The 25,316-nt window shown below is 38.9% G+C and overlaps 2 protein-coding genes across 3 annotated transcripts; one reads left to right on the top strand and one right to left on the bottom strand.

The window, feature by feature from the left end:
* Positions 1 to 70: 70 nt before the first annotated feature.
* LOC129397301 (uncharacterized) lies at positions 71 to 1,658 on the bottom strand. Its single transcript, XM_055108963.1, has 2 exons — positions 1,254 to 1,658; positions 71 to 995 (listed from the first exon to the last, which is right to left on the bottom strand). The coding sequence occupies exons 1-2, from the start codon at positions 1,656 to 1,658 to the stop codon at positions 846 to 848; spliced, it is 555 nt and encodes a 184-aa protein (XP_054964938.1). The 3' UTR covers positions 71 to 845.
* Positions 1,479 to 24,711, top strand: TMEM237 (transmembrane protein 237). 2 transcript variants are annotated; one of them, XM_003820752.7, is made up of 13 exons: positions 1,479 to 1,520; positions 3,993 to 4,024; positions 4,652 to 4,656; positions 5,874 to 5,930; positions 8,023 to 8,160; positions 11,487 to 11,607; positions 12,710 to 12,867; positions 15,059 to 15,182; positions 15,490 to 15,681; positions 16,765 to 16,838; positions 17,502 to 17,595; positions 18,760 to 18,881; positions 20,584 to 24,711. In XM_003820752.7, the coding sequence occupies exons 1-13, from the start codon at positions 1,479 to 1,481 to the stop codon at positions 20,649 to 20,651; spliced, it is 1,227 nt and encodes a 408-aa protein (XP_003820800.1). In that variant the 3' UTR covers positions 20,652 to 24,711. The 2 variants fall into 2 exon arrangements, with proteins under 2 accessions (XP_003820800.1, XP_003820799.1); XM_003820751.8 differs by lacking the exon at positions 1,479 to 1,520 and adding an exon at positions 2,238 to 2,270.
* The last annotated feature ends 605 nt before the right edge of the window (positions 24,712 to 25,316 follow it).

Here is a 25,316-nt window from a genome sequence, read left to right as displayed (position 1 = left end):
TTTAGAAACTGTACTCTATGAAACGTGTTTTATGAAAACATCTTTTACAAAAAGTGCTTACTTGACTAACTCAGCAAGAAAGGTTTAATGTACACATTTCACATCTAAAATCAAAACCTACAAGAAACTGCACTGCCTTCACTATTTACAAATCGGCCTACAAGGAAAAAATTATTCTCATGAGAGGTGTGACAAACACTAATTTTCCTTACAGCCAATATCTACATGCAGGCCTAAATTAGAAAAAGGCAATGGATTAATCCCAGAGACCTATATATAGAAAATCACAAGAGTGAAACGGTGTCTCAGAGTTAAAGAAACCAGGGACTAACAGAAATTCTTGAGCATGCAGGACGGCAGATAAAAAACAACTTGCTAAATAAAACGCCTGAACTTCTTCCATTGTGAGATTAGAAAACAAAACAAAACAAAACAAAGCAAACTGGCTGAAAGTGGTTAGTACTAACACGGATGGCTACCTGGAGTCTGTACAAAATGAGCTTGCTGGCGTCACAGCTTGAATCTTCCCCCATGTTTCACACTGACTCCCTCCAAAATTTGCACATGCGACCCATGAAGGGACATGAAGAGGTAACTGCGAACGCCAGAGGATTTTCCAGATGGCTTCTTTCCTTCCACCAATCACCTACTAATCCCAGAATCCACCCCCTAAACATTTTCTAATAAAAATACTGTCTTAAAGCCAACACAGGGAGACAGATTAGAGCTATACTCCTGTCTCCTTGTTAGCTGACTCACAATGAAAACTTTTCTCAAAAAATCAGCGCCATAATATTGGCTTCTGTGCGTATAGGGCAACAAGCCCCGTTTGTTTGGTAACAAGATTAGGATGCCATTACAAAGTGCTGCTTCTCTTTCTTTCCCCAGATGTGAGATTTCCAGGCGCTTTCCCTGTCCCTGTATCTGTTCATCTTCTGCATCATTCTCTTCTCCATATCCACACCATTCTTCCATCTTTCCCATTTCTTTCTTAACTGTAAAACAGAATGCATGATTCAAAATGTTTGTAGTTCTCTGTTACTTAAAGTGAAAATTATTTTTTTAAAAAAAAACAAACCCAACCAAACAAAACGATGCAAATTAGGTAGTTTGTAGTGATATTTATGTGAGGTTGGATTTGATTTTAAGGTTGAGAAAAAGTTTTTCCGAATTTGATTTACACAGTCGTGGGATGAAGGGTAAGCAACCGGAGAAAATGTGAGAATTGCCTGTATTAATACACAGCCACACACCCAGGCCTGCACAGACTCGTTGGTCCTGGAGAGTAAACGCATTCCTCCCAAACCCAGCAGGGCCTGGCAGGACAGAGGCGGGCGGGGACCTGGCTCAGGGGGCGGCGGCCTCGCCAGGCGCCACGAAGCCCCGGCGTCCCACAGGTCCCGGAGGCCGCTGCGTCGCGGGGAGCTGGGCTCGGGCCGCCGGCGGTTGCGCCGGGGCAGCCCCGCGGGGAGAGCACCATGAGGACTGACTCGGGGGCTCGGCTGGAGGAGGGCCACCTGGTGAGCGGCGAGGGGCGCGTCGGCCTCGAGAGGTGGCGGGTAAACAGCTACACTTGGCAGTGGGGATGGGTGTGTGTGGGGGGGCGCCAACGAGCTGGGGATCACTAAGGGAGGGCCTTGCTCGTGGGGTGCGCGCATCCGCCCCTCCAGTGTTCACAGGAGTGGGACGGAGACGCAGGCGAGGCCGGGACCGAACTCCCGGAGTGGGAGAGAGAGGCCTGGCATGAAGTTTGCGGGGACCTGAGCCCGCGTTGCCACGACGACGCCTCACTCATCTGAGGCCCGGGGCCCGGCGGGTGCCGGGGCTTCCAGCCAGGCCTCTCCTAGACTCCTCCGAGGAGAGGTCTGTAGCTGCCCAGAAGAGATCTGTTCGCCTGCGGAGTCCTTTAATTAAGGTCTTCCGTCACGCCCCGCTTCCCGCAAACAAATCACCGCCACCACTTAGGAAACCACGGGAAAGCTGTGATTGCAGCGCCACGGTCGCCGGATTTCTGCTCCTGGGCACATTACCCCCAACTCCGAGGCCCCCTTTTTGGCAGGGCTAGTCTGGACTGGCCAATCCAGGTCCCTGCACGCCGCTCACCGCAACATCCCCGCAGGGCGCTGCGCCCGGGGTACTAGCCAGGCGGCGCGGCCCGATGACGCATTGCGCCTGCGCGCGCGACCGAGCCGGGAGGGGTGGGACGCCAGGTGCTTGGGGGCCGGCGGCCGCCGAGGCCGGCTAAACGCAGAATGGGGAAGAATCCTGTGGTAAGCGAGCCTTAGCTACTTTTAATTGTTAGGATTTTTGTCTTCAGTTGAGCCGTCCTACTTTTGAGGATTAGAGGTTGGGTCTCTGGGTGGGTGGAACGTCATTTTTGCGGGACTTTTGAAATCAGTTACGTGAACAGAGCCCTGGGATCGATCGCGCGCGCTTCGTAGCATCTTTAGAACAATAGCGCGTTCCTGTGACTGTCATTCTTTTCCAATTGTAATTTTGACTACTGGATGGTATTACGGCAGCTTGCCTCGTCCTAATCTTGTAGTACTTGCATTAATCTACTGTTCGAACGAATGGATTGCTAAATGGGACAAACTACAAGAGTGTCTAAAATTTAACCCTTTTGAATAAATGTCTTATGCAAGCAGCATGAGATACTTGGAACATTAAATTGGCTTCTAGGCATTTCTGTTAGTATATGATTCTAAAATACTTCTCAACTGTAATGCTGTCTGAACTACAAACACTTTTCTTATTCATGTAAATGAGGGTTTAGAAGGGTTCCCCCCACCTTTCTTTCTGCCCTAAAACGCATTCTTCCCAGTGTATGCAACTGGCCTTTTTAAAAATTGTGTTAGTATGTGGTTTAAAACCTCCATTTGTTTCCCATTGAATTAAAACAAAATCCAAACTTCCCTTGGTCTGCAAGGCCCTAACTAATCTGGCTCCTGCCTACCTCTCCTTGGTAATTGTGCGGCAGCCTTGCTGTCCTTTTACCTGAAACATTCCAAGCCCAATTTAACCTAAAAATATTTGCATTTGTTCCGGTTGCTCCTCTCTCATTCAGGTCTCAGCTCAAACTCAGAGAAACTTTCCCTAACAAAAGTAGCACTCAGTCTCCTTCATTCATTACGTTTTGTGTGTGTGTGTGTGTGTGTGTGTGTGTATATGTATATGTGTGTGTGTATCTTGTGTATATATATATACGCACACACGATATGTATACAAGATATGTCTTAAATATAGCATATAAATATATATTTTATCGTACATGCTGCATATAATATATAGTATATATTATCATATATATATTTTTAACATTGTTTCTAATACTCAACCACTAGAATGTAAGTTTCGTAAGAGCAGAGTTCTCTCCATTGTGTTCATTAGTGTATTCCTAGTGCTTAGAAAAGGGCCTGGCCTAGAGATGGAAAGGAATGTAGGAAGGAAGGAATTTTATATGAAATTTAGGATGGGAGAACAAATTTTAAATTGCTCATGTTTCTCATCAGTACCTCCCAGGTTTCACTGATGAACAAGATTATCAAGAGATTTGAAGATCCTAGTCTGATCCATTATATTTTTCTGTCATGTCTGAACAACAGACTTTTGAAAGAATTGCTTTGGCCGGGCGTAGTGGCTCACTCCTATAATCCCACCACTTTCAGAGGCCAAGGTGGGCGGATTTCCTGAGGTCAGGAGTTCAAGACCAGCCTGGCCAACATGGTGAAACCCCGTCTCTACTAAAAATACAAAAATTAGCCGGGCATGGTGGTGGGTGCCTGTAATCCCAGCTACTTGGGAGGCTGAGGCAGGGGAATTGCTTGAACCCAGGAGATGGAAGTTGCAGTGAGCCAAGATCGTGCCGTTGCACTCCAGCCTGGGCCACACAGCAATACTCCATCTCAAAAAAAAAAAAATAGCTTTATGGTATTTGAAGTAAAGATGCTCTAGGCTTTTACTTACAAGCAAATTTATTTTTTCCCCCACAGCGTCCTCCACGAGCTCTTCCACCTGTGCCAAGGTAAAAATAATTTACAGTAATTTCATTATTGAGCTTTAAAAATGGAAAATGAAGACAGTGGAAAAATTGACTAGTATCATTGCAAAATTACAATGATTCAGGAAACTCTTCTGAAAAATTTAGGGATTTTCTGAAATTTTAAAGGTGAAAAATCCTTGAATTTTAAGAATAACAGTTATAATGGAATGTTATATTTAAAAGCCTGAATATCAACATGGTAGGATAATGGATCCATTCCCTTTCTAACTGTTTTGGTGTCTTTTTTTTTTTAAATCAGAATTCTGGTCTTTTGTGAGAATAGTTTCCTCAGAGTTTAAGCTGATTTTAATCAGTGATAAGTAAGAGTTCTTAATCTGCTTAATCCATTTTATTAATAGACAGTAGGGAATATGTATATGTAGGTTCAGAAAATATTGACATTATTTTATTAGCAGTGTTATTAAACCGCTTAATTATAAACAGTAAACTAGTTCGTAAACTAGCTATTATGTGAAAGCTAATTTTATTTTAAATTTGTAATGATTTAAGAGAATTTTCACTGTGAATATTAACAGGTTTCTAATTAATTGTTTCTTTTTTGTCTTTGTCCTGCTGATTAAATTTGTTTGGTGTTATATGACGTGTTAGTCAAGGTGAGTTAGTTTAATGTAAATATAATATTTGGTGTTCAAAAATTAGTTTGATTCCTTGGTTTGTTTCTCTTAAAACTGAGTCTGAATGGTGTAATTTGTAATTCTACAATATGTTTTTGTGAAATAATCTCCCATGACTACCATTTAAAAATTGTCATTGATACATAGCACTAGATGACCTTTCCATTATAAAAGCACTTCATCCCTGAATGGGGTCACCCAGCACATAACTGTTGGCTAATTTGTAGCTCTATAATGAGGACTGCACCTTCCTTTGTCTCATTTAGTCAGGGTAGACAAGGTTATACTATACTAAAACCCCCAAATCTCAGTGACTTAGTGTCACACAGGGTTATTTCTAATTAATACAAAGTCTGCTATGGCAAAAATGGGGGACCATTACCTTTCACTACCTTTTTACTATTGATATAGCAATCTAGGCTACTTTTTTTTTTTTCTTTTGTTTTGAGACAGAGTCTCACTCTGTTGCCCAGGCTGGAGTGCAGTGGTGTGATCTCGGCTCACTGCAATCTCTGCCTCCTGGGTTCAAGTCATTCTCCTGCCTCAGCCTCCTGAGTAGTTGGGATTACAGGCGTGTGCCACCATGCCCAGCTACTTTTTGTATTTTTAGTAGAGACAGGGTTTTGCCATGTTGGCCAGGCTGGTGTCGAACTCCTGAGCTCAAGTGATCTGCCTGTCTTGGCCTCCCAAAGTGTTGGGATTACAGGTGTGAGCCACTGCGCCTGGCCTGCAATCTAGGCTACTTCTGTGCTGTGGTCCCACCATCTTAACATGAGGCTTCCTCAGTCACCACAACAAGGGAAGAGAAAGCTGGAAGATTACTCACTGGCTCTTTCAACATTTGGCTCTGAAATGACACAGATCACTTCTGCTCACAGCCTATAGGCCAGAACCAGTCATAGACTACACCTATGTGCAAGGAGGCTGGGAAATATAGGGGATCAGATGAATATTTGTTGAACCCACTTTCTGTGTCATGGTTTCTAACATTACTGACATGCAGTGTGCTACTGGTACCACACTGTGGGCTCTCTCTGATCTTCTCAATTTCTTGCCTTCTTCCCCTAATCTATAAACGTTTGCCAGGCCCAGGGAAGAGAGGGAGAATTCTTCCCTGTTTAAAAGTTCTCTTCTGACTGTTCTCTGCATTGAATTTTAGGCAGCCTTTTCTGTTGACGTTTTTTCCTGCTTTATAGATGATATTCCACTTAGTCGTCCTAAGAAAAAGAAGCCCAGAACAAAAAACACACCAGGTAAGACGTTATTCTTTGTTGTGTGGGATCACAAGTTTTCCCAGGACCTCAGGCGTAGTAAACATCACAGATAAGGGAGAATTAAGGCCCCAGCAGCCCCGAATCTCCACTTCATTGAGGATAGAATTAAGGCCAGTTTGAAGCAGTGGAATTCCTGGTGGTGGTGAGGTACAGGGCAGTGGGCAGCCTGAGGAGTATCTGGACGCATTCATGGAATAGAAGGTGGTGCCATCTAAGCTCCTATTTCCATGATATTCCTGGACTCTTTAAGGTCTTTTATCCCCAGACAACATACATGGTTTTAAGCTATGATTGATTCCAGACCCTTGAACATGAATTTAGAAACACAGAGTTCTTAAATCTCACTTCAGTCAGAATATCTCTACATTACAGCATGAGTCTGAAGGCATGGCCACATCATCATTTAAATAGTAAAGCTTCAGTCATGAGCAGAACTCGTTTTTGTCTTAGTCATCCACTAATAATCCTGGAAGTTGCATCCGTAACTCTAAACTCAGCACATCTAGAATCCATCGTTGCCTTTAAGAATAAATAATTTTTTTACGTCTCATGATTTTCTGTTAATGGAACCTACCATTTTCCCAGCCCTCAGGCTTGAAACCTCAAGGTTATCTTTACCTGATCCTTTAACGTCACTCTTTACTTGTGACCTCTCACACTCCTAAAAGGTTTCTGTGGTTGCTGCTCCTTTTTTAAAACAAACAAACAACAACAACAAAAACATAAAAGGAATCATACATACTATCTTTGTTTCTTAATACATAGAGTTCTATGTATTCTTAAACAGTGACTTCATTGTATTACATGATAAGAATGTACCATAATCACTGCTCTGTTATTTATTTAGGTTATTTCCAATTTTTCACTACAACAATGTTGCAGTTCTGCATAAAATAGTGGGTGGTAGGGAAGAAGTACTTCTGTAGGATGGATTGCTAGCAGTGGAATTGCTAGGTGCAGGATGTGTGCGTTATTAGTTTGACTGACTCTGCTAAATTACCTTAAGGAAGCTTTAGTTATTATCTTGCTACCTGTAGAGTCTGAGAGTGTCTCATTCTCTAAATCCTTAACAACATTGGACAATATCAATCTTTAAAATTTTTTTGTTAATTTAGTGGGGGAAAAGTAGCTTATTTTAGTTTACATTTCTCTATATACTACTGAGGTTAAACATTTTCATTTGTTTATTGATACATTTCTATTTTTTTTTTTTTTTGAGATGGAGTCTTGCTCTGTTGCCCAGGCTGGAGTGCAATGGTGTGATCTTGGCTCCCTGCAACCTCTGCCTCCTGGGTTCAAGCGATTCTCCTGCCTCGGCCTCCTCGAGTAGCTGGGACTACAGGCGCATGCCACTACACCCGGCTAATTTTTGTATTTTTAGTAGAGAGGGAGTTTGCCATGTTGGTCAGGCTGGTTTCGAACTCTTGACCTCAGATGATCCGCCTGCTTTGGCCTCCCAAAGTGCTGGGATTCCAGGCATGAGCCACTGCACCCAGTGCAATTTCTATTTCTTTTGTGAAGAAGACAAGCAAGGAAGGGAATGCAGTCAGGTATGTGTTGAAATTCTTTTAAAAGATTTCATGAGGGAAGAAGTTGAAGTGAATGACCAAATGAAGAGACTTATAAATTACCTGCTAACTCCAATTATCCATGATGACTTTATTATTCTTTAACTTATTAATGAAGGACTTTACTATATAGAGGCTGATGAAAATTCTTAAGGCAAGAGGCAAGTAAGAGAATTCTCTATGGTATCAGTTTTTATTATGTTTTCCACCTTTTTCAAAGTTCTAAATGTTCTGAAGCAATTTCTCCTCCTGTCTTTTGCTCTCCTTTTTAGCCCCCTCGTTTTTTCTTCCTCAGCCTTTCTTATTCCTTCATTTATTTCTTTTCCTAACTTAAAGCCCAAAGTTACAGGTGAGGAGGAAGGAAAGATTTGGGGGATAATTAGTTCTGAAAGAGATGGGGTTATTCTATAGGAAACATTCTAGTTACCTTTTCCTCCATCTTTTTAAGATTCAGTGATCTTTGCTCAAGTAATCTCATTTTTTTCTACTCTGTTTTTCTATAGCAAGTGCTTCTTTGGAAGGCCTTGCTCAGACTGCTGGGAGAAGGCCCTCTGAGGGCAGTGAGCCATCAACTAAAGAACTCAAAGAGCACCCAGAGGCTCCTGTTCAAAGAAGACAGAAAAAGACAAGGCTACCTCTTGGTATGTGAAGAAACCAAGGTTAGGTTGTGATAGCACTTGTGATTTTGATGACATGATAAAAACCTCTCTGCTTTCATTTCTTTCCCCCTATCCATATCCCACAGGTGGTTTCTTGCTTTTATGTTTAAAATATTTACCACTAGAATAACTCCAATGGCTTAAGCCAAGAATACTTTACACGTCTCTTTTGATCATATATGTATAGATTATGAGAGGAGGGCAACAAATACAGGACTAAACAGAAAGTTCAGATCTCAGTGCATAGAAAAATCTAGTAAATGATGAAATGGACATTTCAGATTAGTGGGGAAATGATAGATTCTGTGCTAACAATAATATGGTGAAACAACAGCTAACATTTGTTTAGTCTTTCTATGTCCCAGGCAGTTCACAAGGTAAATAAAATACTATACCATTTTTTGGCCTATCAAATTGGCAATGCTTTTTTCAAATTATAAAATCCAATATTGACGGGAAATGGGTGCACTCATGCTTTGCTCATAGGAGCATAGATACAGCCTGTCCGGATTTCTGGGAATAGTAGTAAATTCAATAGCTGCAGTAATTAAAGGATGTTAACTGCAGCGTTATTTATAAGAGTAGAAATTGGTAATGACCCAAATATTTAACGGTGTGATACTGGCTAAATAAATCATACTTTATCCATAAATAGGAACCAGGTACCCATTAAAAGGATTGTTAGGGTGACACGGATAATCATCAGTTGTGTATTATTAAATCAAAGAACAAAGGTTATAAAATAGTATGTATTGGAGGATCCCATTTTTGTAAAATATACTATGTTAATTTCTTAGGGTTGCCATAACAAATTACCACAAACTGTGTGACTTCAAACAACAGTTTATTTTTTCATAGTTCTTAGGTGAGAAGTCCAAAATCAAGTTGTCTGCAGGACTATGCTCCCTCTGAAGTCTCTAGAAAAGAATCCTTCCTTGTTTCTTCGAGCCTTTTTTTTTTTTTTTTTTTTTTTTTTAAGATGGAGTTTCACTCTTATAGCCCAGGCTGGAGTGCAATGGTGCGATCTCAGCTCACTGGAACTTCTGCCTCCCGGGTACAAGCGATTCTCCTGCCTCGGCCTCCTGAGTAGCTGGGATTACAGGCATTTGCCATGATGCTCGGCTAATTTTGTATTTTTTAGTAGAGACAGGGTTTTGCCATGTTGGCCAGGCTCGTCTTGAACTCCTGACCTCAGGTGATCCGCCCACCTCGGCCTCCCAAAGTGCTGGGATTACAGGTGTGAGCCACCGCGCCTGGCCATTTCTTCTAGCTTCTTATGGTTGTTGACAGTCCTTGGCATTGTTTGACTTGTGGTGGCATAATGCCAATCTCTGCTTCCATCTTCACATTTTTCCTTGTGTGTCTGTGTCCATATTTCCCTCTTATAAGGATATCAGTCGTTGGATTTAGGGCCCATTCCAATTTAGCATGACCTCATCTTAACTTGATTTCATCTGCAAAGACTCTGTTTCCAAATAAGGTTACACGCACAGGTATTATGAGTTAGGACTTGAACATATCTCTTTTTGGAGCACAGTTCAACCCAGAACGTAAATATGTACATACATCTACATAGTAAAAAGAATGGAAGAATATAGCAGTGTTACAGTGGTAGAAGTTTTAGAAGGAGGAAGTATGATTTTTAAAATTTTCTTCCTTCATTTATATTTTACTAATTTTTTATATTTTGAGCATTATGACTTTTATAATAATTAGAAAAATGACGACAGGTTGTATTGGAGCCAAACTCAGGGAAGGAACAAAGATGGGGAGATTAGTGCTCTCCTATTAACATCAGCCCTTATTAATAATTTATTATAATTTTCCTAATTACTTGTCCTTCTAGAAAACGGCGTGTCTTGATTGGATGGAAGAATTATAGGAGTAGAAGGGCAGGAACTAGAAAAGTCAGGAGAATGGAACATAATTTTGGAAGGCAAGTTGAAGTGGGATGCCACAGTGCCTGGGGGCACTGAGGGTCTATGAGAACGAAGGGGCGGATGATGGCAGAAGAAGGAAAAGAGACAGAAATGGTGCTCAGACTAGCTTTAACTACTCTACAGTTTATCTCATTAGTGGCAGTAAATGTAGTTTCATTAAAAGTGCCCTTTTAGTAATTTAGTTAAGATACAAGTTTAAAAATCAAGATGGATACCAATACCTAGTTTTATAATTTGTGAAAAGTGTGTTTACAGAAATGACCTTTTTTAGAAAATTCAGGACCCAACTAAGTTTTGAATCAAAAAGGACCTGTCATTGCCATTCCAAAGTACACCAAGCCTGGCAGGTTCAGCTTTCTAAGTTTCTGGATTTAAAAATTGTGTTTTTATTTATTTTGTTCAGGATGACCAATGGTAGGCTCTACTGCTTGCATTATATTTCCAGTCGAGGCTGTAAGTATTTTATTACAATAGAATTGTAAGGTCTTGAAGGTATTCCAGGGAGCTAGTATTTCCAGGTAGGAAGAGTAGCTAGTGGATTAGAAGAAGGCTTCACTGACTCATTTAAACTTAATACCTACCCTGTGTACAGAAAAGAGTTAATATAGCAGACCTGAGACTGCTATCCTTGGAAAAGCCTGCTGATAAGATTGGCCCTTAGCTGGCATCTGGGAACTTGGATGATAAACAGCTCCCTACACTGATAGAAAACTTTCCCTAAATTATAAGGTGACTCACTGTGCATTTGTGCACACATAGTGATTTTTGCTGAACATCTGCTTCCCTTCCGGGCATCCAGAATTTTGGTATGTGCTAGGCTTATGTGACTAGCCCTAACCTTGGGCACTGTCTCTGATGAGCTTCTCTTGTACAACATGTGTCACATGTGTTGTCACAACTCATTACTCTCCAGTAATGTTAGTACATCCTATTTGACTCCACTGATAGAGGACTCTTGGAAGCTTGTACTTGGTTTCCTCTGGACTTGGTCCATGTACTTTTTCCTTTTGCTGATTTTGCTTTATATCCATTTGCTGTAGTAAACCATAATTGTGAGTGTGATGATTTCCAAGTCCTGTGAGCCCTTCTAGAAAGTCAGCGAACCAGGAAATAATCTTGGGAATCTTCAACACAGCCTGGGTATTGGGTTACTTAATTTTTTTCCATATTGTTTGGCATTACAATTTCAATTTTTACATTGAGAGTTTGGAAGTATAACATTTTTAAAAAATTAAAAATTTGTAAGATAGTGAAAACATTTTTGCCCAATTAAAATTCTTGAAGTTCTTTTCTCTTATACAAGTCTTGTACATTACTTTCCTTTTTATGTTTTAGTTATTTGAAAAGTTAAATTTATTTTGTTTTCAGAATTGGAGACTTCCTCCACCCAAAAGAAGTCATCTAGTTCATCTTTATTACGAAATGAAAATGGTATTGATGCGGAGCCAGCTGAGGAGGCAGTTATTCAAAAACCTCGGAGGAAGACAAAGTAGGAATTTATTTATTCTTCTAACTATTCTCCAGGATTACCCTGATGCTTTGTTTGGAGCTCCGAAACAGTAGCTTCTCATTAAGTCTTATTACATACTTGTATTTGTGTACCTCTAGGATAAGTATTATTACAAAAAATCAGTTAAACCAATCTAATGATAAATTTCAGAAGAGTAAACCACTGAGAAAATAAAAAAAATTAAGATTGTACTTAAATAAAAAAACTTAAGAGCCATCTCTAAAAAAGAAGAACACAAATAGAATATATAAGTAGCAAAATTAAACATTAAGGATATTTAAAAATTAAAGATAATGAAATAGGCTATTGTGATTTATTTTCTTATGTTAACAGAATTCAAATTATGATTATTTTAGGAATAAGTAAAACTGTGTTTTAGCATTAAGATAAAATGAGTAGTGTACTTTAAAGAAATAACACTGGAAGGCATATATATAGCACTATTATTTGTATTTGAAAATGAACCTACAAATAGTGATCAATGTCTGTGTTAGTCCGTTCTCACACTACTAATAAAGACATACCCGAGACTGGGTAATTTATAAAGGAAAGAGGTTTAATTGACTCACAGTTCAGCATGACTTGGGGGTGCCTCAGGAAACTTATTATCGTGGTGGAAGGTGAAGCAAACACAACCTTCTTCACAGGGCAGCAGGAAGGAGAAGAATTAGAGCTGAGTGAAGGGGGAAGCCCCTTACAAAACGATCGGCTCTCCTGAGAACTCACTATAACCAGAACAGTCCCTTGACAGGTGGGGATTATTACAATTCAAGATGAGATTTTGGGTGGGGACATAGCCAAACCTTATCAGTATCTATACAGAATCATACAGTTTTAAATTTGGAAAGAAGCTTACAGATCTAGTTCAGTCACTTCAATTTTCAAATGAGAAAACTGAAGCCCTCAGAAATGTAAGTAACTTGCTGCACATAATAGTTAATAACCGATTTATTTGAGTGAAAACCACATTTCTTAACTCCAAGTCCAGGGCCCTTTCCATTATATTTATAGCTAGTTCCTTATGTAAGTCTGTAAAAAATTCAATAATCATCTATTTTTCATACATACGTCCTTATTACAGGAAAACCCAGCCAGCAGAATTACAGTATGCCAATGAGCTAGGAGTAGAAGATGAAGACATAATCACTGATGAGCAAACTACTGTGGAACAGCAGTCTGTATTCACTGCACCCACTGGCATTAGCCAGCCTGTAGGCAAAGTATTTGTGGAAAAAAGCCGTAAGTAGATGCCTTGTTTTAGAATATGAACTCTTTAAAAATTGTCCAAGGATATCCTTTATACTTCTGGAAATCTGAATTAAGGAATTAAGCAAAACTGTGTACAACAATTTATACACAAAACTGGTCATCATGCTATGATTCATGAGAGTGAAAAACTGGAAACAACCTAAATGTGAAATAGGAGAGGAATAATTTCAGTAAGTTGTGGTGTATCTATATAATAATGTTCTTCACCATTAAACATAGTGTTTAGGGAGAATTTTTCATTTTATGGAAAGATTCTGATAAAAAATGAGCATATACACATGTGCACACACACACACAGTTTGATCTATGCATAGGACAAAAGACTTGAAGGAAATAGGCTCAAATATTAATGCTGGTTGTTTCTGGATTTATGGGGTTATGGGCAATGTAAAGATCTTCCCCACCCCTGCCTGATTCTTTATTCTTTCTTGTACTTTACCAGTTTGCTGCAATTGGTAGTAGTTGTGGTGGGACAGATAATGATATAAATTCTACAATTGACAATAAGAGAGAAAATACATGATGATACTACCATATTAAATAAGAAATACAACATTATAGCTGTATATTCTTTTGCAAGATAGTTCTGACATTGTATAATGTATACTAGGTTTGCGTGTATTTTAGCTCAGGCTGCTATAACAAAATACCACCGACTGAGTGGCTTAAACCACGGACATTTATTTCTCATAGTTCCTAAAGCTAGGAAGTGCAAGACAAGGTTCAAGCAGATTAGGTTACTGGAGAAGGCCCCTTCCTGGCTTGCCAGTGGCTGCCACTGTGTCGTCATGTGGCAGAGAGAGCTCTGGTGTGTCTTCTTCTTTAAAGGATTATAATCTCATCATGGGAGCTTCATCCTCATGACTTCATCGAAATCTAATTACCTCCCAGTGACCTCGCACTCACTGGGGGGTTAGGGCTTCAACATATGAATTTTTGGGGGACGCATTCCGTCTATAACACAGTGTTTAAGAAAAACCTACTCAAAGCATGATCATGACTATATACTACCATGGATATGTTAAGCATATGCTGCCTAAAGAACTCATCTGAAACATAAAGGTTAGTCCTTAAAATTTACAATTTAGATTTTGTGTACCTTGTTTTAGAACTCTACTTCAGAAGATCCCATTTAAGGGATCTTGCAGTTCTTGGCCAATAAGAAACCTGTGGTCTAGAGAGGCTGACTTACCCAGTGTCTCACAGTTTGGTTAGGGTGGAACTGGGACTTGAACTGTAGTTTTATGACTTCTAATCACGTGGTTTTATTCATCTACCACGTGGTCATTTAAATTGCCGCAGTTCTTTTTCAAGCAGTATCACTTAATCCTCATTTTTATTCTTGCTTCACTTAGCATAGAAATTTCCCTGCTAGAGTAACTGGCCATAAAAGGTACCAGTGGTTCTATTGTCTGCCCAGAAGTTGTCTTTTCTTAGGGAAAATTGTCACACCCCTGTCTTTCATCCTCCAAAACACCTGCGAACTGGGTTTGGTGAGGATAATTGAAATGGAACCTTTCCTGTTTCCTGAGGTCTATTTGTGGATTACTAGATATACAAGAAGGAGCCTCTGAATCAACAGTAAAAAGGCTAAAGCCCTGCTCATACAATATTGCAGTGCTGACTTTTGAACTGAAGTTCTTCACAGGAATGTTCTAAAGAGAAATTTATGAAGCAGCCTATTTCTTTCCTGTCATCCCAGAAAGCCATGCTACACATCCTGACATCTTTTCCTAAGAAATTTAAAGTAGTTTTCAAATATTGACTTACCTTGATAGTATAGGCATATAAACTTTAATACTTCAAAGTCTCTAAATTAGAATTTTGTAGACTAGGTCATGTTAAAGGTTTCTAGACTTTATTCTGAGTTGAAAGTTCATTTTTTTTTATTAAATATAATTGATTTCTGAAATTGTTACTTCACTTTGGATTGAGAAGAAAATACACTGACATCGCTTATTTTTCTTCAAGATGAAAAATTATGTTTAAGGATCCCCAAGAAAAGATCCTTCTGAAATAGGTACTGAGTCAAGGAGAATTTTCAGATAGAACAGCAATATTTCAGTCTTAGTTTGCGGCTTCCTGAGTATGGAATTAAAAAAAAAATGGCTACCAGGGTTCTCTCTCGCTAGTTGTTAGTAATTACATTATGTGTTCTTAGGGAGATTCCAGGCTGCTGATCGTTCAGAGTTGATAAAGACCACAGAAAACATAGATGTGTCAATGGACATGAAGCCTTCCTGGACCACCAGAGATGTGGCACTTACAGTGCACCGGGCTTTCAGGTGGCTGCTTTTGTTGGACTTTTCTTAAAATAAATGTTAACTGAGTTCTGTAATTAAAGAAAAAAATAACCTCTTGGTTGTTCAATATTGTTAATGAAATGACAACTTAAAATGGTAGGTAGGTATATTTTTTAAACATCCTATTGGAATTGAGTGATCTACCTATCAGTGTAACTAAAAAGAAAGAGCTTGCTTTTACTTGTCATGAAATGTTGAATTTTATTCTTGTATATGAAGAGATTTTAAACATGTTTTAGCTTTTTACTTTAGTAATTCATGTATAATAATCAAACCCTTTTCCATTCAGGATGATTGGTCTCTTTTCTCATGGATTCTTGGCTGGCTGTGCTGTGTGGAATATTGTTGTGATATATGTTCTAGCAGGAGATCAGCTATCCAACCTCTCAAACCTTCTGCAACAATATAAGACCCTAGCATATCCATTCCAGAGTCTTCTGTACTTGCTTTTGGCTCTGAGTACAATTTCAGCTTTTGACAGGTAATGCCTATGACTCCAGATCTGTCTAACTTCTTCAGGAGGAAATGCTGAGCAAAATGTGTCACTGACCATGATAGTTTTCAAAATAGAATTATAGAGTATCAATGTTACTTCAAAAAGTTTTAAGGCCAGTCTACTTCTGTTCTTTTTTGAGGGGATGAGACCATTGTAAACAAAATATTCCCAAAAGACTTCACCCATTCCAGCATCAATTCATAGGTCCAAAATTTCATCCAAATATAGTCAACTCAGAAGTTCCTAAATGCCATCTAAATCAGGTATAGGTGAAACTCAGAGCATTTGTATTTGTCTCCTAGCACTGCTGTAACAAAGTACCACACACTGGCTGGCTGAAAACAGCACATTTATTCTCTTATGGGTCTGGAGGCGAGCAGTCTGCAATCAGGATGTGGCCAGGGTTGATTCCTTTTTCCAGGGCTCTGAGGGAGAATCTGTTTCATGACCTTCCCCTCACTTCAGTGGTTGCTGACAGTCCTTGGCATTCCTTGGCTGTAGATGCATCATTCCAATATTTGCCTCTATCGTCACGCAGCGCTTTCCCCCTGTGTATCTCTGTATCTGTGTCTCTTCTAATAAGGACAGCAGTCATACTGGATTAGGGTTCATCCTAATGACCTTATCTTATCTTTATTACATCTGCAAAGATCCTGCTTCCAAATAAGGTCACATTCATAAGTACTCCAGGTTAGGAGTTCAACGTATCTTTTTGGGAACACAATTTAGCCCCTTTTAAAAAAAATCCACCGAGTTAGAGCCTAATGATATGGGTAATAGAAAGAGGTAGAAACTAATGAAATTTTGTAGATCAAGTTTAATTTTCTTTAGGATGTTTTAACCCCAAAGGAATGTTGTCCAAAGTAGTCTAGTTAGATGTTTTATGTGGCCTTTGTAAATTAGATGATTTTGTCATGTGTGTTAAGTATACACTGTAGCTACTTAAAACCTAATAATAGTATATGTGGTAGCATTAGACTAGAGAAGGAAAAAACTATAGTCAAGAAAGTAAAGTTTTGTTAAGAAGTTTACAACTGCGCTGTGACAAGAAACTTTTATATTTTCTAGGATTGACTTTGCTAAAATATCAGTAGCAATCCGAAATTTTTTGGCCCTGGATCCTACAGCTTTAGCATCTTTCTGTGAGTAAGCAGTTTAACATGATAACTGTGTTAATTCTTCAGTTATACCATAATTTTGAACCAGGATAAATATAATTTTTTTTTAAAAGTTGTATTACTGTTCCTTATAAACATTACCTATAGATGTTCAGTGAATTTGTAATTAGAAACATAAAAGGCATAATATTGATAGAATTATTTTTTCAATTGAGGTTCATCTAAATAACTTTGAAAAGCTTAATTTATTGTACTGTATTACTTACTTTTTAACTTTTGTATTTTCTACTTGACATTAAACAGATTCAGCAGGTATGGCCTTTTAATAACAAACAATATTTTATATCTTTCTGATCATTTGGAATGCATTTTGTTCTAAGTTTTGAGAATATTAATAAAACTAGTTTTAGGACCTTGAGCAAGTCATTTAACTTTTAAAAAGATGTTCTAGGTTCTTCTCAGTTCTAATGATGAAATAGTGAACGTCTCAAAAGATCCTTCTGCACCTATTGTTCTCAAAAATTTATATAAGGATATCTGGCCTATTGAAATATATTTATTTCGTCAAATAAATTTCTTTTATATCATCAGTCACCAAAGTATAGATTATTTTCGATATTAATCTATAAATTCAAAATAAACCAGGTTGTTAAAAATTATTAGTAATTTCATTTGTCTTTTTCTCAGTGTACTTTACTGCTCTTATACTATCTCTGAGTCAGCAAATGACAAGTGACAGAATCCACCTTTACACACCTTCTTCTGTTAATGGTAGCCTCTGGTAAGAATTCACAATGACATTAGCAATTGTTAATGGCAATAACAGCAACTTTTCTTATCCTTCCATTCTTTTTCAACTGCAAATAATGAAGGCTCTGTTTTTGTTTCCAAATATATGGCAAGAAAATACTTATTCCTTTGGTTAATGGGTGACTATTGTTATGTCCACCTGCATTTTTAATGAAATATCTTCCTTTTAAAAATCTGTTTTAGATCTTCAAGTTATAGTTTTTTTTTTTTCGAGATAGAGTCTCGCTGTGTCACCCATGCTGGAGTGCAACGGCACTATCTCGGCTCAGTGCAGCCACCGCCTCCTGGGTTCAAGCGATTCTGCAGTCTTAGCCTCCCGAGTAGCTGGGATTACAGGCACCCGCCATCATGCCTGGCTAATTTTTGTATTTTTGTAGAAATGGGCTTCACCATGTTGGCCAGGCTGGTCTTGAACTTCTGACCTCAGGTGATCCACCCGCCTTGGCCTCCCATAGTGTTGGGATTATAGGCGTGAGCCACTGCGCCCAGCCAAGTTATAGTTTTAAAATAAGTCATCATATGATGGACGGAAGGAGCCCTGCATTCTTACCCCCTGTCAGGGAGTTTCATACCCCAGAACAGTGATGGGAGTGAGTAGCTGGGATAGATTCAGAAAACTAAGCAATGCTAGAAAGAGCAGAATAGGGAGAGCCAACATCTGCACATCAGCGGCCAGCCATGAAGCTGACAGGATGGCTGAGATTATAGTTCATAAAACTTAGAGAAGCAGTCTTTTTTTTTTTTTTTTTTCCCCAAATGCTGCACGTAGCATCCAAAAGTAGTCTTTTGAGAGAGTGGCTAGGGACATTAGGTAAAGAGAAAGCAAAGATACTTTATTGAGGATTAATGTCATGGTAGTTGGAAGGAAAACTTTTAGATGATTTTCTTGGGAATACTAACTTTGCATTTATATGAACGTATACAGCAGATCTGTTCAGAGTTTAAATAACCTTTGAACCCTTGTTCTCATTATATATGTGGTATATTTTACAGGGAAATTATATTTTCTTTCACGCTTTACTTGTTATTTCTCTAGGAGAGGACTGCTGTTTTTTCTTAAAGTTCATAAAATAGATATATTTGTGTATATGAACCAAACTGAAGGCACTTCTAATGAGTATTTCTACATTTTTAGGGAAGCAGGAATTGAGGAACAGATTCTCCAGCCATGGATTGTGGTGAATCTCGTGGTGGCTCTTCTGGTTGGATTATCTTGGCTATTTTTGTCTTATAGGCCAGGCATGGATCTTAGTGAAGGTATTAAAGAAAAAAAATAGCATAAGAATATCCTGAAATCTTCTATAATGGTTTTATAAACCTCCTTTTAATAGGTATAGCTTATAATATTCCAATAACAAAGACACATTTAAATTAAAATGATACAAGAAGAGAGAAAATAAAGTGGTGTAACAGAATGCCAAGAGAAGCAGGGAGGAGTGTCTAGGAGGGCTTGAGTCTGGAACTACTTAATGAGGGGCTTCTGTGGCCCTTGTGCATTTTCAGGAGGTATTTCTTCTCTTGGAACCCTTCAAGTAATTTAGAAAAAGTCTTTGCTCTTCACTTCTCTTAGTCTCCTGCTGATGAATTTTGAAATAAATCATGCTTTGTCTACATAGCCTCTCTGTCAGACACATACTCAAGTTAATTATTCTTCCTTCTCTATTTGGTACAAATTCTTAACCGTTCATTGGCTAACAGTGTTTAGTACTCTTTTAACATGCTCAGTGTGCAGTGATTCACTCATCTCTAGTCCCCAGACCCCTTTTGGAACACCTGAAGAAGAATCATCATATTAGCAAACTGCTAACCTTTTATGCTGCTTGAGGAACTGTTTAGTATTTGTATTGTAAATTGTGTTTCCTTGGCCAATGTTCAACAGTTTTACCCTTGAATATCTTTTTTTTTTTTTTTTTTTTTTTTTTGGAGACGGAGTCTCGCTGTGTCGCCCAGGTCAGAGTACAGTGGCTCGATCTCGGCTCACTGCAAGCTCTGCCTCCCCAGTTCATGTCATTCTCCTGCCTCAGCCTCCCGAGTAGCTGGGACTACAGGCGCCCGCCACCACGCCCGGCTAATTTTTTGTATTTTTAATAGAGACAGGGTTTCACCATGTTAGCCAGGACAGTCTCAATCTCCTGACCTCGTGATCCGCCCGCCTCGGCCTCCCAAAGTGCTGGGATTAAGGCGTGAGCCGCTGCACCTGGCCAAACATCTTTTATGGATATTTTCTGGGCCTTGGTTATTATTTTATTTTTTATTTGACCAACTATTTACAACCTATCTGCCTCAGAAGCCTTAGCATGCAGAATTTCGCCAACATCTATGCTAAGTAATAGTTTAAATGTAGAAAATGTCAGCTAATAGCATTCTACATTGTGGTTGGGATCAAAACTGCATCTGGATTGTGCAGTATTCAGTCTAAATATTTCCAGAATCCTGTTCTTTTAAGGCCATGTTAGTCATACATGTGGATTTAAAAAGTAAGTATAAAATGAGATGATAATACCTGGCTTCTTGCGTTGTTTTGATGATTAAATGGGATGACCCATTTAAAATATCCTGGCACACATCTCTTGTTAGTTCCAAGTCCTTCCTCTGTATCTGTCCCCTATGTTTCAGATGATCTGATCACTGTAGAATTAGACATTTTAGCTATTTAATGATCTTTGATTCTCTAAGTGACTTAAATTTCCAGGTAGGATTGTGTATATTGTCTCTATTACATTTTACTTTTAAGGGGTTTATAATTTAAAATTTAAATATTTTAAAATGTAAAACTTGTACATTTGTTATCAGCTTACCTTTTAAATCATATTTCACTGTCAAGAAATCTTACTTGAGGGCTTTCTATTAGTATATATTATGTCAATTTTTAAAAGGACTATTTATAAATAAGCTATACAACTCCGTTGGAGGCACTGGGAAACAATTTTAAGTATGATCTGTTCATTTTCTTCTCCAGAGTTAATGTTCTCCTCAGAGGTGGAAGAATATCCTGATAAAGAGAAAGAAATCAAAGCCTCTTCATAATACCAGCTCACCTTTGGAGGAATAATGACCCAGTATTTGTCCCATTTTTGTTTTTAAATGTATTTTTATAAGATGTGTACATGTGTATTTGTAATAGATTTTTTGATTATATAATACTGAAACATCTCTCAGTATTATGAAAAATGTTAAAATTGTGTTTGCTATTTATGTCTAAACATTAATTTGTCTAGCATTATCATCTTAATGACAAAGGGAATAATGAACTAGAAACCAGCAAGTGAAAGTGTTTATTTCCTATTTTCTCAAAACAGTTGTATTTATAACTATTATCTTAAAAAGCACTGGTTTAGAAAAAGCCATAACTTAAATAGTGTTATAAAATATATATCAGGTTTAAACATAAATTTAGCGAATATGGTAGAAGGGAAAAAAGCCTTCATTTTTGACCTCCCCTTACTGAATAAATTGAAATATGAAATTTGTCTTTTCTGAAACTGGCTTAGTGATTGAGTATCATGTAATAATTATAATTTAGCTTGAAAGATGCTCTACATCATGACCAATAAAAAGGGAATGTATGTTTTGTTTGAAAAATTATATAACCTAAATTTTTTACCTAGAAGTAACTAACAAGTTGCTTCTCATTATAATCTGTACTAGTGGTTCTCGTATCTGGTTGTACATCAGGATCATAGAGGGAGATTTTAAAAATCTATGTAGCAAAAGAGGCTGAGCAGGGCAAGGCTCAGGGGAATAAAGGAGAGACCTGTGAGCTTGTGGGCTCCCAGTTGACATCTGCAGTACCCTTTCCTCTGTCCCTTTTTTCTGAGTGACAAGAAATAGGAGTAGAAATTCACCATCTCTGTTCTCCAGCTCTTTGTCAGAGAGGTTTCTGGTTTTCCAGGAAATCCCCCTCTTGAGATGGGTCCTGCACTGGGAAAGATCTCTTCAGAACTATATCCAATGGTACCTCAGCTGTTGTATATGAGACCCTAGAGCTCAAGTTGAGGAGAAGACTAGCTATGGGAAAAAATGTTTCAAAGGCTGTTGAGCACATCAATAAAACTATTGGGCCTGCCCTGATTAGCAAGCAACTGAATGTTATAGAACAGAAGAGGATTGACAAATTGATGATAGAGATAGTTGACCCTGACAATAGGTCTAAATTTGGAGTGAACATTATACTGGGAATCTCTTTTGCTGTTTGTAAGGCTGGAGCTGCTGAAAAGGGATTCTCCCTGCTGTCACAGAATTGTGAATTTGCTGGCAATTCTGAAGGCATCCTGCTAGTTCCAGCTTTCACTGTGACCAGCAATGGTTCTCATTCTGGCAATAAGCTGGCAGTATAGGAGTTCACAATCTTCCCCGTCAGCAAACTTCAGGGAAGCCATGCTCGTTAGAGCCAACGCTTAGCATACTTGAGCCGTGTCATCAAAGAGAAATGTGAGAAAGCTGCTGCCAATGTGGTGGATTGTGGTAGGCTGCATAATGTCTCCTAAAGATGTCCATGTCCTAATCCCTGGAACTTGTGAATATACTACTTTACATGGCCAAACGGATTTGCAGATATGATAAAGGTTATGAACCTTAAAACGGGGACATTATCCTGTATTATCCAGAAGGGTCCAGTGTAATCTTATGAGTCCTTAAAAGCAGAGAAGAAAGCCTTTTATGTCTGTGGTCAGAGAGGTCAGAAGTTATGATATTGCTGGCTTTGAAGATGGAAGAGGGGGCCATGAGCCAAGGAGAGTGATGACCTTGCAGCTGAGTACGGCCCTTGGCCAACAATGAGCAAGGAAATGGATTTCAGTCACATAACCACAAGGAACTGAGTTCTATGAGTATCCCAAATGAGCAAGGAAACAAATCCTCCCCTAGAGCCAAGAAAGGAAGGCAGCTCTGTGGATACCTTGGTTTTGGCCTGGTGCTGCCCATGTCGGACTTTTGACATACAGAACTGTAAGATAGCAAGTGTATGTTGACTAAGCTGCTAAATTGGAGGTGATTGGTTATGGCAGCAATAGAAAGCTATATATCCTAGAGAATAAAGAAGGCTAGAGCTGCTGTGGAATGCACTTGGGAAAGCTGGCTACGTTGATAATATGTAACTGGCATGGGCATAGTTGCCTTTGTATTCTTCCAGGTCTGGGAAGTACAACTTAGACTTCAGATCTCCTAATGACCCAGGAGGCATATAAACCTGAGCAGCTAGTAGCCCTGTACAAGTCCTTCATCAGGGAAAAACATTGAGTATTCCCTGATTAAGGACTTGTACAGAGGACTCTGTTTTCCCTGATGTTTCTGGTGTGTCTCAAAAATTGTTTGACTGTGATGACAGGGAAGTTTGGAAGAAGTTCACTGCTAATGCATGTCTCCAGGAAGTAGGGAATGATCTCACAGTGACACTTGAGGCACATTGCTGAGGCCGTCAATGAGAATTCATGTAACTTTCTCCAGCTTACAGTGGACTAGATTGACATGCAAGCTGATCCAGTCCAATTGGTAGGGCATCATGGTTTCTCATTACTCACTGACTTAAAATACTGTTATTGCCATCCTGGTGAAGCACTGCACTGGGTAGATAACACAGGGGCACCTTGCTGATCAGAGCCCTTGGCCAGGTACAAAGAGCTCAGTTTCTAAAACTCTGTCATTTCAATAATGTTATAAATTGAATCATACAGTATGTAATTTATGGGATTCGCTTTTTTTCTGTTGATCTCTTTTTTTCTGAGTCATCTCAGCTGTTGTGTGTATCAATAGTTCATTTCCTTTTACTGTTTTGTTTGGTTTAACTCATTGACCTATTGAAGGATATCTGGGCTCATTCCAGTCTGTGAATAATGCTGCTGTGGACATTCATGTGCAAGTTTTTGTGTGAACATTAAGTTTTTATTTCTTTAAGATAAATGCCCAGGAGTGAAATTGATGGGTTGTATGTAGTTACAAACTGCCAAGCTGTTTTCCAGAGTTGGTGGTACCATTCTAATTTCCCATGACAATTTTTTGAAGAGTCCAAGCTAGTTTTGCTTTAGAGTGCCTCACCTACATTTTTTAATTGTCTGACTTTTTCCTAATGACATCACTTAATTTGTTCCTCAATCTCCTGAATTTCCTATAGACTGGAGGTTAGGTCCGGCGGTTTGATTAGATTTTTAAAAAAAATATGACTTCATCTGTGATGCTGTGTACTTTATGTTGCATAACATGAACCCTAAGAACAGAGTGAGCTGCTGGACAGCAAGTTTCATGGGGTGCAGTAATTAACACACCACATAGTATAAATCTGAAATAATGACAAATGTGTTAAGGGCCTTGGGATATTGGGCCATGTACTCTGAGGAGCACAAGGTGAGGTGCAGGTTCCTGCCCCTAAAGAACTCTATCTTTTGAGATTAGCAACTAATAGTGTGAGCCCACTAATAGGATGTGAAAGTTGTCAAAATCAAGTTCTGGTCATTGTGTTAAAAATCCTAACAAATAGAGCTGGGGAAGGCCGTGAAAGGACGATTTTCATGCACAAATGTCTGATAATGAGGACTATCATAAAAGACTGCACAAAACCACACCTTGCACAAAGGCCATCACAACCTGACACACAAAAAATACTTCTATGAGGACATTTGCCCAGCAACTGCCTGTCCAATGTCCAACTGGCAACATCCTTGTTATTGATCCTTGTAGCCAAGGATAATTCTCTCAAAACAATCATTTTTGCTTTAAAAACCATTGTCTTCCTTGACCTCCCTGTATATGCACATAGTTTACTGTGGCACTTGTATTCTTATTGCAATGCCTACTCCTGAATAAACATCATTTTCTTTCAGAGAGTCTCCCTCTCTGTTATTTAGGCTGACAAGGATATGCCAAGAAGTAGCTTGGATATAGCAGTTAACTCTGCCTTTAGGATAGGTGTATGGGGATATAAGAGTTAACTAAAAGCTGACCTTTGAGTTGGTCCTTGAATAAAAGAAGAATAGATTCCAAAAATAAGAGGAATAAATAATGATCCTGAGCTAGGAGAGTACATTTTGCAGACCTTTGGTTTCCATATTAAGAAATTCAGATTTTTATGTACAATAAAGAAGTTCTGGAGTTCTCTGGTTTTGTTCTGTTTGTATTTATTTATATTTTTAATTTAACTTTTAGGTTCAAGGGTACATGTGCAGGTTTGTTATATAGGTAAATTTTGTGTCATGGGGGTGTACAGATTATTTCATCACCCAGGTAATAAGCCTAGTGCCCAAAAGGTAGTTTTTGATCCTCTCCCGCCTCCCACCCTTCGCCGTCAAGTAGGCCCCAGTGTCTGTTGCTCCCCTCTTTGTGTCCATGTGTTCTCATTGTTTAGCTCACATTTATAAGTGAGAACGTGGTATTTGGTTTTCTGTTCCTGTGTTAGTCTGCTTAGGATAATGGCCTTCAGCTCCATTCGTTACTGCAAAGGACTAATACGGGGGCAGTGAAAGGGATGGATGACAGCAGGTTGGCAGACCCATGAGTAAATCATTGCAATTGTCTCGTGTGTGAGTTGTCCCAAATTAGGTGCCATAAAAGGAAAAGGTAAGTAAGATTCAGATATTTAGGGTCAGAATTTTAAAATGTGTCTGAATGTTTAAGATTTTGTGGATATGACATTGCTGCACCAAATGAGTTTGGAACCTACTAGAGGTTTAAGAGGGAAGATGAATATTAATGTGTTATGTG

This window comes from Pan paniscus, chromosome 13 (genome assembly GCF_029289425.2).
Source record: "Pan paniscus chromosome 13, NHGRI_mPanPan1-v2.0_pri, whole genome shotgun sequence".
NCBI lineage: Eukaryota > Metazoa > Chordata > Mammalia > Primates > Hominidae > Pan > Pan paniscus.
This window is presented reverse-complemented; position numbering and strand designations above follow the sequence as displayed.

Excerpts from the sequence above, each read along its gene's own strand:
- TMEM237 (XM_003820752.7), top strand. The coding sequence starts at position 1,479 with ATGAGGACTGACTCGGGGGCTCGGCTGGAGGAGGGCCACCTG. Across the intron at positions 12,868-15,058 it reads AGTATTTGTGGAAAAAAGCC|GGAGATTCCAGGCTGCTGAT; the intron begins GTAAGTAGATGC and ends ATGTGTTCTTAG. Across the intron at positions 15,682-16,764 it reads ACAATTTCAGCTTTTGACAG|GATTGACTTTGCTAAAATAT; the intron begins GTAATGCCTATG and ends TATATTTTCTAG.
- LOC129397301 (XM_055108963.1), bottom strand. The coding sequence starts at position 1,658 with ATGCGCGCACCCCACGAGCAAGGCCCTCCCTTAGTGATCCCCAGCTCG. Across the intron at positions 996-1,253 it reads ACGAGTCTGTGCAGGCCTGG|TTAAGAAAGAAATGGGAAAG; the intron begins GTGTGTGGCTGT and ends TCTGTTTTACAG.